Source organism: Solanum dulcamara, chromosome 7, assembly GCF_947179165.1.
Source record: "Solanum dulcamara chromosome 7, daSolDulc1.2, whole genome shotgun sequence".
NCBI lineage: Eukaryota > Viridiplantae > Streptophyta > Magnoliopsida > Solanales > Solanaceae > Solanum > Solanum dulcamara.
Window position 1 is genome coordinate 25,920,365 of NC_077243.1, and position 12,478 is coordinate 25,932,842.

At 36.1% G+C, this 12,478-nt stretch overlaps 1 protein-coding gene across 1 annotated transcript; it reads left to right on the plus strand.

Moving 5' to 3' along the window:
- The first annotated feature begins 591 nt into the window (after positions 1-591).
- On the plus strand, positions 592-10,006 carry LOC129894266 (lipid droplet phospholipase 1-like). Its single transcript, XM_055969875.1, has 11 exons — positions 592-971; positions 2,217-2,284; positions 2,834-2,904; positions 3,020-3,262; positions 6,087-6,247; positions 6,364-6,419; positions 6,515-6,567; positions 6,640-6,766; positions 7,315-7,412; positions 9,608-9,735; positions 9,856-10,006. Exons 1-10 carry the CDS (start codon positions 826-828, stop codon positions 9,677-9,679), a joined length of 1,095 nt encoding a protein of 364 aa, XP_055825850.1. The 5' UTR covers positions 592-825; the 3' UTR covers positions 9,680-9,735; positions 9,856-10,006.
- The last annotated feature ends 2,472 nt before the right edge of the window (positions 10,007-12,478 follow it).

A 12,478-nucleotide genomic window follows, 5' to 3' on the forward strand; every position in this document is an offset into this window, starting at 1 on the left:
GTAAGTAGATTGTATTCAATTATTATTTTTTCTTGATTTTTATTTGTCACATTTTGTTCCATGAAAATTAATTTAACTAATTTTTGAAATAAAAATTAAATTGGATTAATTCAATATTTTAAATTTTAAAATTTAAATATACAAAAAACTATATAGAAATGCTATAAGTTGCAATCCTTCTTATATTATTTTTTCTATATATTTTTACTTATCCACTTTAAGCATCATATGCCTCTAAAGAAATTAATAATTAATATAAGTATTTAATAATAATCTTTATATTAATTAATGTATAGTTTTAAACCTTAATTTTTTTTTAAAAAATAAGTAATTATTATTGAAAATAAAAAAAAAATATTTGTTAAAAATGACAAATAAATTTGGCAAAGTTATAACGAAATGAGCAGTAGAGAAATTCAAGTGGAAAGATATAACAGAGAGGCATCATGTTGTTGATCAGCATTAAGGTTTGATTGCGACTTAAATATAAAAATGTTAGGCTTAAACTTTTTTTATTTCACATCTGCTTTCTTCTTAAATTTTCTTTATATAGTGCCTTATTTAAGTAAAAAAATAAAGATTTGTTCACTTCACCAACATCTTTTTTATTTTTTCTCAAATCATTTTTTAATCTTCCTTCATCCTTCAGTCTCTTTCGTCACACGCATTTCTCTATCTCTCTCTCTCCAGATCTTTAAAGAGCCGACCTAAACTGTTCTTTCGAAATTCTGATCAATTCAACTGTAACTACTTCATCGGTTTCTCATTATTGCTGTATCAAATGTTACAATAAAGTTTTTCAGAGAATCGGAGTAGAAAAAGGAAATGGAAATGGAGAACGGAAAAGTAGACAACGGAGGAGTTTCCTCGTCGGAAACCTATAACGGCGGAGAAGATGTATTTAGTTCTAGAAAGTCCGATGCTTCCACCGCCGATCATCTTGTTATGATGGTGCATGGTATTCTCGGAAGGTAACTGCGTAATTATCAATGTATGAAATGTATCATCTTTTATCAACTTTTTCTCGAGTTATAGAGAAAGGTAGAGTAGAAGAGTATCGGAGAATTTTCATCCAGTTTGTTGAGAAATCATGTTTTTAGGCATTCGTCCTGTTCGATGAAGATTCAAAATGACCCTTTTTTTTCTTTCAATCATCATGTAAAGCTACAGATTTCTTTCTCTATTTTTAATAAATTAATGTCCCCAAAATTTCTTGTGGTTCTGATTTCTGTTATTATTATCTTTTACTTTTTGTACTTTGATTAGTCTATTTTATTTGAGCTCTTTTGTTATTTGCTTTCACATATCGCTTTGAACTTGTTAGCCTTATCTGATTTTATGCTTCTATTGAGCTGAGAAACAGCCGTCCTATCTTGTTAAGAGTAAGGTTTGCGTACACTTTAGCCTCTCCAGAACCCACGTTGTGGAATTTCATTGGGTTGTTGTTGTTGTAATGTCCGCAAAATATTTGGAGCTGTTCCAATTGCTTCATTCTATGGGGAATTCTGGGACTTATTTTGAGCAACTGATGTAGATTCCTTCCTATTTTGAGCAACCGTTGCACTCTAGCCAGATCACAAGAATTTACCTTGCCTGGCAATGAGAAAATTGTAATATCATAAATCTAATGTTCCTAAGTGCTAACCCAGAGAGATAGCTGCTTTTGTCCTATGCTCATCAGATTCTTGCATAATTAAATTAAGATGTTTGGCATGAAGGAAAATGCTTTCTTTGATTGAAGAGTGAAAAGATATTTTCTGAAAATTATTTAAAGATCATTAATAACGGCAACAAATTGGATAGTGTTTTGCATTGAGATTTTGTTAAAAAAAATTGTAGTCGTGAAGATTGATAATAATAATTTAGTTGGAGCAATATATGAGATACTTGTGAAGGAAAATGATTTTGCTCATAACTGAGGGAAGATATTTTCCCCCTTTTGATGGAAAATGTTTTCCTCGTAAATGGCTCCTGGTGACCAAACACCACAAAATCACTTCATACATTTTCTGTCGTATCAAAGTCCAAACACACTCTAAAATGCTTACTAGCCAGTCCTGTTTCCTGTCTAGGGTTATGAATTCAGTTTGAAGTCAAACGGACAATTTTTTCCAGACTAATAATGAATTCTTACAAAATAAATTAGTGCTTTTCTGGTGTTGGTTTTAAAAAAAAATCTATTTATTGCTGGATTTACTGTTTTTGTACTACGACAGTGCTTCGGACTGGAAGTTTGGTGCGGAGCAGTTTGTTCGGAATCTTCCCGACAAAGTTTTTGTTCATTGTAAGTATATATTGAGTGCCATTTCTGTTGTGTTTCAGCACTTTGTTTCTGTATATGTCAAATAATTCTACCCTCTAATCCTCACCTTCTAATATTTGGTAGCTATTGCTCTATAGATCAAAACTACTCTTTTTTTCTTGCTTGCTATGTTGATTGGCAAAGTAAGTTGGCTTCCCTTACTTTATCTTCTGTTTCTGTGGACAGGCACCTAGTCTTTTCTTTTCTTTTTTATGCCTCCCACACGCTGCCTCTTATGCTGTGTAATCTCCTATTCCACATGCATTGAAAACTAAAATTCAAGTCTGCTCTGATTGAGATTCCCAACTTCATTGGTCCTCCCTTTTCTAATTTGAGCGTTCTTGTATTGAATAGGTAGAAAACTTATTCTGTAAAAAGAGATTTTCTTACCTTGGCTCATGTGGAACTTATTATATGTATCTATGTCTCTTTTTACCTTCTTCATAATGGCCGAGCACTAGCATATCTTGCATAGTCTTGATGAACATTATTTTCTTCTTTGATGAACGATGAACATAATTTTCTTGGCAGGCAGTGAACGTAATATGGCTAAACTAACGTTGGATGGTGTGGATGTAATGGGTGAGCGATTAGCTGAGGAGGTTGATATCTTCTATGTGATTTGATTTTATTTTGTTTTTTCTCATTCCCTTTCCTAATATCTTCTCCAAAACATGATGTATATATCATATCTGAGGGTAATGATATGGATGTTAGGTTCTTGATGTGGTCAAAAGAAAGCCAGGTTTGAAGAAAATTTCTTTTGTTGCACATTCTGTTGGAGGAGTAGTGGCAAGATATGCAATTGGGAAATTATATAGACCTCCACGAACAGAGAATGTGGAGAAATTCTCAGATGATACCAGTGAAGAAGGGTCAAAGGGGACAATAGCCGGCCTGGCACCAGTAAATTTTATCACTGTTGCCTCACCTCATCTGGGTTCAAGGGGTAACAAGCAGGTATGAATTTATTTTGTCACCAATAATTTTATGAATATTTTATTGTTCGATAGAAAGTGGCCTCATCATGTCTTGCTGAGGAAGAAAGGTTAATTTTTGCTTCTATTCCTTTGCCTTGCGTCTTTTTAAGCTGGTGAAGCTTACTCTTGGATGAGAGGGGTTCTATCTCTTGGTGTTTTGAGACAGTTGACAGTGAAATTTAGTTAGTGCTTACAGGTGACCAAATATCATGGAATTACAATCTCTTTGTAATGGATTATAATCAGGGGTTTATGGGTGGTGCTATTATTTCACACATCATTATATTTGATTACTGTCTGGATATCCCGGTAGACCATCATTTATCCAGTCGAGTCTAGTACTTGGTGTAAGACATATAACAGTTTAATCATAAAGCAGTCCCTCATCAGAAAAAATTTAATCATAAAGCACCCAGTATATAAGTTTAAGTTTTTCCATTAATCTCAAAACTATCACGAAAAGAAAAAGTTGTCACCAACTTTTTAAATGATGGGTTCCTCATCTTCGACTATCATCTCCATCCTTGGTTGGTAAAGTAGCAAGTGTTGAGACAAAATCAACGAAAAAATTGAAAAATATAATCAATAAATTCACAGGTTTGGCAAAGGAAAAATAAGCAGCTGCACTAATTACACAGAGATGGTAAGGTAAAATAGAGAAGCAAGGAATGCACTGCATCAAGGGGAAAAACAAAGGAAAGATGCATCTAATTTTTGGGAAAAATATTCTACAGCAGTAAGGACCTGGAAAAGCTTACTTCAAGATACAAAGTTTTACAGCTACAAGAACCAGAAAATAACAGGAAGTATTCCTCATTTCCAGAGTATTTTCCTGTTGAAATGGGACTACATCAGGGATCTGTGCTGAGTCCTTTCCTTTTTTCCTTGGTGATGGATGAGCTGACAAGGTCTATTCAGGAGGAGGTTTCATGGTGTATGCTATTTGCGGATGACATAGTTTTGATTGATGAGACTCGAGATAGAGTTAACGATAGGCTGGAGGTTTGGAGACAAACACTGGAGTCCAAAGGGTTCAGATTGAGAAGGACCAAGACAAAATACTTGGAATGCAAATTTAGTGTTGCGATGGAGGAAGAGGGCTTGGAAGTGAGGCTTGCCACTCAACCTATCCCCAAGACGGAAAGTTTTAAATATCTTGGATCCATCATCCAGAGTAGTGGGGGCATCGATGATGATGTCATGCGCATTGGAGCAGCGTGGATGAAATAGAGGCTTGCCTTTAGAGTTCTGTGTGATAAGAAAGTACCACCTAAACTTAAAGGTAAGTTCTACAAAATGGTGGTTAGACCAGCGTTGTTATATTAAGTGGAGTGTTGGCCAGTAAAAAATTCTCATGTTCAGAAAATGCATGTGGCGGAGATGAAGATGCTGAGATGGATGTGTGAACACACTAGGAGTGATAAGATCAGGAATGAGGTTATTCGGGAGAAGGTGGGAGTGACATCTGTGGCAAACAAGATGAGAGAAGTGAGACTGAGATGATTTGAGCATGTGCAGAGGAGGGGTGTCGACGCCCCAGTTAGGAGGTGCGAGCGGTTGGATTTGGGGGTCATGCAGAGGGGTAGGGGTAGACCAAAAAAGTATTGGAGAGAGGTGATTAGACAAGATATGGCGCTACTCCATATCATCGAGGACATGACCTTAAATAGAAAGGAGTGGAGGTCGCGGATTAGGGTACAAGGCTAGTAGGGGTAGAATGGTGTCTGGCCGTTTGCCGGTTTAGGATGGTTGTAGGTCTAGGTGTGCCTTTATAGTTGTCTTGTTACTACCTTTGATTATCACTTTATCACATTACTTTGCTATCGTTATTATTCTTGCTATTATTCTTGTTCTGTAAAATTTGCATCGCTATCGTTATTGTTCTTGTTATTGCCTTTGATTATCACATTACTTTGCTATCGTTATTATTCTTGTTATTCGTTTTTTGTGCCTTTATGCTATATATATTATTTTTTTTCTCTATTAGTTGGGACTGTGACTTTTGAGCCGAGGGTCTTTTGGAAAGAGTCTTTTTATCTCCATGAGGTAGTGGTAAGGTCTGCGTACATCCTACCCTCTCCAGACCCCACTTGTGCGATTTCATTGGATATGTTGTTGTTGGTGTTTATTCCTCATTTCCAGACAGTTTGTCTCCCTCATCTTGATAAGTTGTCCACGGGAATGCTACCAACACGGGATGATATTTAATTTATCTTATTCTAATCCATCTAGCTAACAACCCCTTAGATCTAATGGTAGCTTTGACTGTTCAGTAACCTAGAAGTTGTTTCAGGGTTTTCCTGTGTGTGATTCTGATCCTTCTTTTGATAGGAGGAACTCAAAGTTACTGAAATGTAAAAGAAAAACGCCTCTTTGATTAACCTCGACATTTCTTGTAAACTACATTCTTCTGCATGGCACAGTGGCTTCTAGAACTATCAAGTTAATTACGATCTTGGATCGTAGTATCTACTTGCCTAGCTGATGGTCAGTATTCTGGAGGGATCCTCTTTTGTAGTAATAGATATTGATCCCCTATTTAATGTTGTGAACTGTGAAAAGGAAAATGGCTCTGTTATCTGACAGAAGGATCAAGAAGCAGAAGTTTTTCCATGCTTCTTCTGTTTCTAGATCTTAAGGAATGAGCAAATACTCTTCTTTTTCTGAAGTCTATTTTTGCAGTATTAAGATTGTGAATTTTCTCCCTCCGGATCTTACAAGATCTGCGTTGTTTTTTTCTCTATAATATCTGCTTTGTCATTGTTGGATTTTTTGCAATATTTAATTTTTGAGCTAATTGTCAGGTGCCATTTCTTTTTGGTGTAACTGCCCTTGAGAAAGCGGCTGGTCTCTGTGTTCATTGGATATTCAAGAAAACGGGCCGGCACCTTTTCCTTAATGAAGATGAAGGAAAGCCTCCATTACTAAGACGGATGGTGGAAGATGATGGTGAATTACGCTTTATGTATGTTATAGGATTTACTTACTGCATGCATTGGACAACATGGTCCTACCTCTTATGAGGATCTGCGGTAGAAGGTACAGTATGTTGATAATTTGTTGCAAAACTCTCGCATACAGGTCTGCATTGGGTTCATTCGAGCGAAGGGTCACATACTCAAATGTTGGTTATGATCGTATCCTGTATGTACTGTTGAATCAGGCAATCGGCTTCTGTTGTCAGAGCTTCTAAAAGATCAAAGACTATTTTTCCTTAACAAACTTTATTTAGATATTGTAGGTTGGAGAACGTCATCAATTAGACGTAATAATGAACTGCCTAAGGTACACAATTTGCTAGTGGATACCAATTAAATCGTATGTGCTACATTATATCCTAACAATTTGTGCTTGCAGTGGGAGGACTCCTTAAACGAGAAGTATCCTCACATTGTGTATCAAGAACATTGCAAGGCGTGTGATGGTGAGCAGGGTGAGGGTGAGTCTGTTGTGAAGGAAGGTGATCGTTTTGACAAGCTAGAAGGTCAGTAACTCTCTTCTTATGACAGAAATTCACTTCCGGTGAAATCATCCCTTGCTTTCTTCTGACCCCGCCCCCCCCCCCCCCCAGAGCTATGTCTCAGATACATTTTCTAATGCTGACCCGCTGAGCTTTTCGTGATGCTATATGTTCTCAAATGCGCGCATGGTTTCTCTTTCTGTTATATAATGCTCGACACCAATACAAATAAAAAATCCGCTGATCCTAAAGGACTATGCAATTTTGTTTGTAAATCAGAGTAGTCTTTGACCCTCTGATCTTTTTCAGAAAGCTAGTTCTAATTGCTTACTAGGGCTCTTTTGTTGAAGTGTTTATTCGCTTGCAATTGTATTTTTTCTAATACAACTGAAATTTATAGCTTCTGATGAGAGTTTAGTGCCTTTTGAATAATATGTTGATACAATACCTATCTCGAAGAAGGAAGAGGAAGAAAAGGTTGTTTTGTCTTGGCTTCCTAATATTGTAGTACTAATTCTGACTTGACCTCTAAAAAAAACATTACTGTGCTAATGCTTTGACCATTTATCCAGAGGAATTGGTGACTGGTTTATCTCGGGTATCCTGGGAGAAAATAGATGTCAGCTTTCACAGCAGCAGGAACAGATTTGCTGCACATAGTGTTATTCAGGTCTCCCTCTTTCTGTGCTCCCCTAGCATCATCTCTTTCCTCTCTCTCTCTCTCTCTCTCTATATATATATATATATATATATATATATATATATATGCGTGTGTATGTGTCTGTCTGTCTGTCTCTCTCTCGCCTTAATACAGATAATTTCATCAATACTCAGAGCATTTTTTAATATATATTTTGTTTTGGTTTGTACTTGTTAGAGAACTTCTATTATTATTATTATTATTTTTATTATAAATTACTTATATATTTGACTTTTAACTTTTATTTTATTTCGTATGTTGAGGATATGAAATGAGCTTAAATGAAGAAGTGAGGGTTCATATAGCCGACTCCAACTTGTTTGGGACTGAGGCATAGTTGTTGTTTTTGTTCTCCTGGAATCACAGTCAGTTACATTTAATTTATTTTTTGAAACTCAGTTACATTTAATTTATATTGATGAATCTGAATCATGTGCTCATTTTAACCGCTTAAAAAATCTGTCAGTAACTCCTATTTTTGTCCTGGATCTTACTTGTTAAGTATTGATAGCAAAAGCATTCACTAGTTGTCCTGCGTAGACTAGGCACATTCTTTAGGTTTATTTGTGAGAGACTGCATATGCTTACCCAAAAATTTACACCTGAAATATGCATTCTTCCTCTTATTCTTTTCCATCTTTTATTCTCTGAGATGCTTATAATTATTTTTTTTTAAAAAAGCAAAAACTAAATAAAATAGGTTTGTATAAGGAAAAAAATAATATAGGTTTGAGCAGAGGGCGTGTTTGTGGGGCTCAAAATATGGAAGTTACTCCCTTTTGTTCACTATTTTTGAGGTTGGATAAAGTACCATTGTTACTTTTGTCCTATATGTGCAAACCCAAATCAGGTAGATCCTTCCATTGATCACATATACAAAACCAAACAGACAAGTAGCCTTACAACATAGTGCCTAGTTTGTTTGAAAGGATTGAAAGTATCAGGTTACTGCCAAAATGTTGCAAAGTTTTCCAACCCATATAATAAAGTGTTATAATTGTTCTTATCTTAGTAGGAAGCACTTTTTGTCCACCACATAATGTTGTTGATGAGAGTTGTAGAGTATGTAAAGGTGTTATTTGTTGTCGTCGTTTACAATCTATTGATGATCAGAGTTGTGTTGTATAACCTGAAAATGTGTTGATCTTTAGTATTTGGCCACTTCTACATATTTTTGGACTACATAGCATCAATGGCACATGTGCACAAATTTCTGAGTAAATATGTTTGTACTTTTGCAAGTTAGCTTTATAACTAATAGGGTACTTATAGGCTTGGAGAGTGATGGTGGTTGGAACAAAGTGATGAATTTTCATGCCTAGATCTTCATAAGTGAGCTACTTTTATGCCCTATTATGTACTAGACAGCATCAAGGGCACTTGTGCACATATTGCCAAGTGATTTGGTTTGTATTGGTAATTTATTGACCTGGAGAGTGGTCGTGGTGGGAGGAGCTTGTGTAAAATTTTGACACCCTTGTAACATGGTAATGAATTGTCTTCTGCATGCTATCCCATCGTTCATTTTCTTGGAAGTTTAAAACCACCTATACTAATATAGTATTACAACTATATTAGTTGTTGTGTCAGTTTGGGACAAAGAGGTGTTTGATGGACTGAATCTGGTGTTCGTAAGTAAGGCTGATCGCGGGTCATCAGTTTTTCTTATCATGGGTTTGACCGTGTCATTTACTTAATAAATCCTGTAACTGAATGGTGATCAGAGTATACAAAAGTGAAATCAGAAAAAAAAAAAAAAGAGCCATTTGGAGGATGAATATTGTGTTAGGGAGAGAGTGAGCTTTGGATTTGTTGTATTGCCCGACATTTTAGATTTCCTAGCACAGTTTTGTGGAGTTTTTTATTCTATGCCTATAATGTTTGAAATAGAGGTTAAGACTTAAAAATGTATGTATTGCCCTCAAATTTTATGTGCCTGCATCAAAATTGAGATCCTTGTGTTGCCAATGATGTCACACATATTAAAAGAGATATTATACTTGTAATCAATGCTTTCCAGTTTATGAGGTAGTGGTAAGGTCTGCGTACACCCTACCCTCCCCAGACCCCACTTGTGGGATCCCACTGGGTATGTTGTTGTTGTATTGCTTCAAGGGCTTAAGATCAATAGTGTATATAATGCTTGTGGTATTGCTTGCTTATAGGTGAAGGATCACTACATGCATGCAGAAGGTGCTGATGTTATCCAACATATAATAGATAATTTTCTTCTATAGAAGTCGATCAAATCTGAAGCACATTGGATCGTGGTGGAGAATGTTGAATTTACAAGGTAATCTTAGCTCTGTCTACACAGACTTGTTCTTTTTCATTTTCTTTCAAAAATTTTAGATGCTCTGCTTTGGAGCTCTGGTAAAGTTTGTGTGATTTGGTTTGATTTACTTGGTTGCAGGTCAAAATTGTACTAGTGTCTGCGATTACGACATTGATGAAATTTATAGTATTAAACAATTTTGTTAACTCAATTGTGTCCTAGTGTAACCTTAAACCTGTTTCATTCTAAATGAAAAAGTTAGAAGAAGTTTTTACTTTTCTGTGGAGGATATCATGCTCCAAATCATTTTTCCTCTCTTCCTCGCTGTGTTATTACCATAGGCCTGGACGAATCGAAGATACAAAGTTCTACGAGGATACCACATGGTTTTCACTTGCATAACGAAGGAAAACTGGGGAGTTGCACATTCTTATCTTCATTTTTCCCTTTCCGTATTTTGGCCTCGATTTATACTAGTGATCACTAAACTCATTGATAATAGTGTATGGAGGGAAGTAGGCAAGTAACAAGTCTACCTGAGAAAACGGCAATAGAGCGTGCAACAATAAAGGCAACAGGACCGTTCAGTTGGTTGTTGCCTATTAACTTGGGTTTTAACTGCCTTTCTCACCTCGTAAGAGCGGGATGTGTTCATTGAGTTGTTCATACTCAAGAGTCATTAGAAATGCAGTGAAGGCATAGTTTTTTTATGCCGAACATTTCCTAGGTCTTATATGGACGACTGATAGCCCAAAGTTAAAATGACCGTTGCCTTCAACCAGTCCAAGTTACCAAAGGAGGTAAGACGGGCAAAAGTAGAATTTACCTGCTTAGAGAATTCACTCACGTTTCACGCCTAAATCAATTTCCATTTCATTCCCACCATTGAAACTACCATCCATCGACCAAGATGAGTGCATAATATGACATTCTCGTATACACTGTTACACATGATGTATAACATTACATCCATGGGGTATATAACAAGAGACGACGACGACAACAACAACAACCCAGTGAAATCCCACATCGTGGGGTATGGGGAGGGTAGAGTGTACGCAGACCTGATTCCTACCAATGTAGGACGGCTGTTTCCGAAAGACCCTCGGCTCAAAAAAAGTATAGAACAAGGTTAGACAAGAATATTAGAGTAAATAAGTAGATAACGAAAACGGTCCAAACAATAGTATAATCAAAGCACAAAAAACAGTAGATATTATTATTGGATAATAACATAAATACCATAAATAACATACAGCAGAGTACCAGAAATCATAGTGCGTTAATACGCCTACGAATAAGGGAGAATAAAACCACTATGAACTAGCCTTCTACCCTAATGTGTGTCCTCCACACCCTCCTATCTAGGGTCATGTCCTCGGTAAGTCGTAAATGCGCCATGTCCTGTCTGATCACCTCTCCCCAATATTTCTTCGGCCTACCCCTACCTCTTCTGAAACCATCCATGGCCAGCCTCTCACATCTCCGCACTGGTGCCTTTGGGACTCTCCTCTTCACATGTCCAAACCATCTCAGTCGCGTTTCCCGCATCTTGTCTTCCACCGAGGCCACTCCTACCTTTTCTCGAATAGCCTCATTTCTAATCCTGTCACTCCTGGTATGCCCACACATCCATCTCAACATTCTCATCTCGGCAACCTTCATCTTTTGCACGTGGGAGACCTTAACTGGCCAACACTCTGCCCCATATAACATAGCTGGTCTAACGACCACTTTGTAGAACTTGCCCTTAAGTTGTGGTGGCAACTTCTTGTCACATAACACACCGGAGGCAAGCCTCCATTTCAACCATCCTGCCCTAATACGGTGTGTGACATCCTCGTCGATCTCTCCGCTGTCTTGCATGATAGAACCAAGAGAAACGTACATAAATAGCTATAAGTATAGGGCTATAGAATTTGAATAGCTATAAGTATCTAATTTACCATAAATGACTATATTTTATATCATATTTCCGCTGTATTATAGTATAATTATTTTTATTTTTTAATTTATATAATAATACATTTTTAAATGTACTGCAGTAAATAAGGTTATACCCGACATCCCTTTATTCACTCCTCAAAAACTCTCAACTTCCCATTATTAAATTAATAACTATTAATTATCTATTAAATACATAATTCATAGCTAAAAAGATACAGAGATTCATTGTACATTATTTATGTAAGTATCTCATTTTTTCAATTGAACTTAAATTCCCTTGCAAAACTTTTACCCATCTTTATACTTGGATACTCATTACAACAAAATAAATCATGAATTTAATACTTAAGTATTCACTTTTTTTTTTTTCCTTGCATTCAATGAGTAATTTTGAATATCAACAAAATATAATATAAAAATAAAATATCAATAATTAACCATGCTCCAGATTAAAAAGGTGATGACAGAATAAAAGTAACATATTCACTAGTGAAGTGTAGTTTCATACTTTTAGATCAAGAAAGACTAATTGATGTGACAACTTCATTGTTCCCCGTTGTTGTGCATGACCTCTTCATCAATTTTTGCGGTGCCTCGTTATCGCTAACAACCCCATCTTCAATCTTGTTTGCAGTCTACTCCCATAGTAGGGCACCGTATCTAATACGAAGTAGCTCTGCATACAAACTTCCTACATGAATACCTTCGCTCTTAAGAATATATTGCCTTTAAGAATAAAACAATCCAGTGATACAGTGTGATTCAAAATCATTATCATTAAGAATATAATAATACAGTGTGTATATAAATGCTC

What these genes read in the sequence shown, in the direction of transcription:
- LOC129894266 (XM_055969875.1), top strand. Translation starts at nt 826, where the DNA reads ATGGAAATGGAGAACGGAAAAGTAGACAACGGAGGAGTTTCCTCGTCG. An exon ending in CTCAAATGTTGGTTATGATC is followed by an intron (nt 6,420 to 6,514) that starts GTATCCTGTATG and finishes AACTTTATTTAG; the next exon opens with ATATTGTAGGTTGGAGAACG. An exon ending in CTGCACATAGTGTTATTCAG is followed by an intron (nt 7,413 to 9,607) that starts GTCTCCCTCTTT and finishes GCTTGCTTATAG; the next exon opens with GTGAAGGATCACTACATGCA.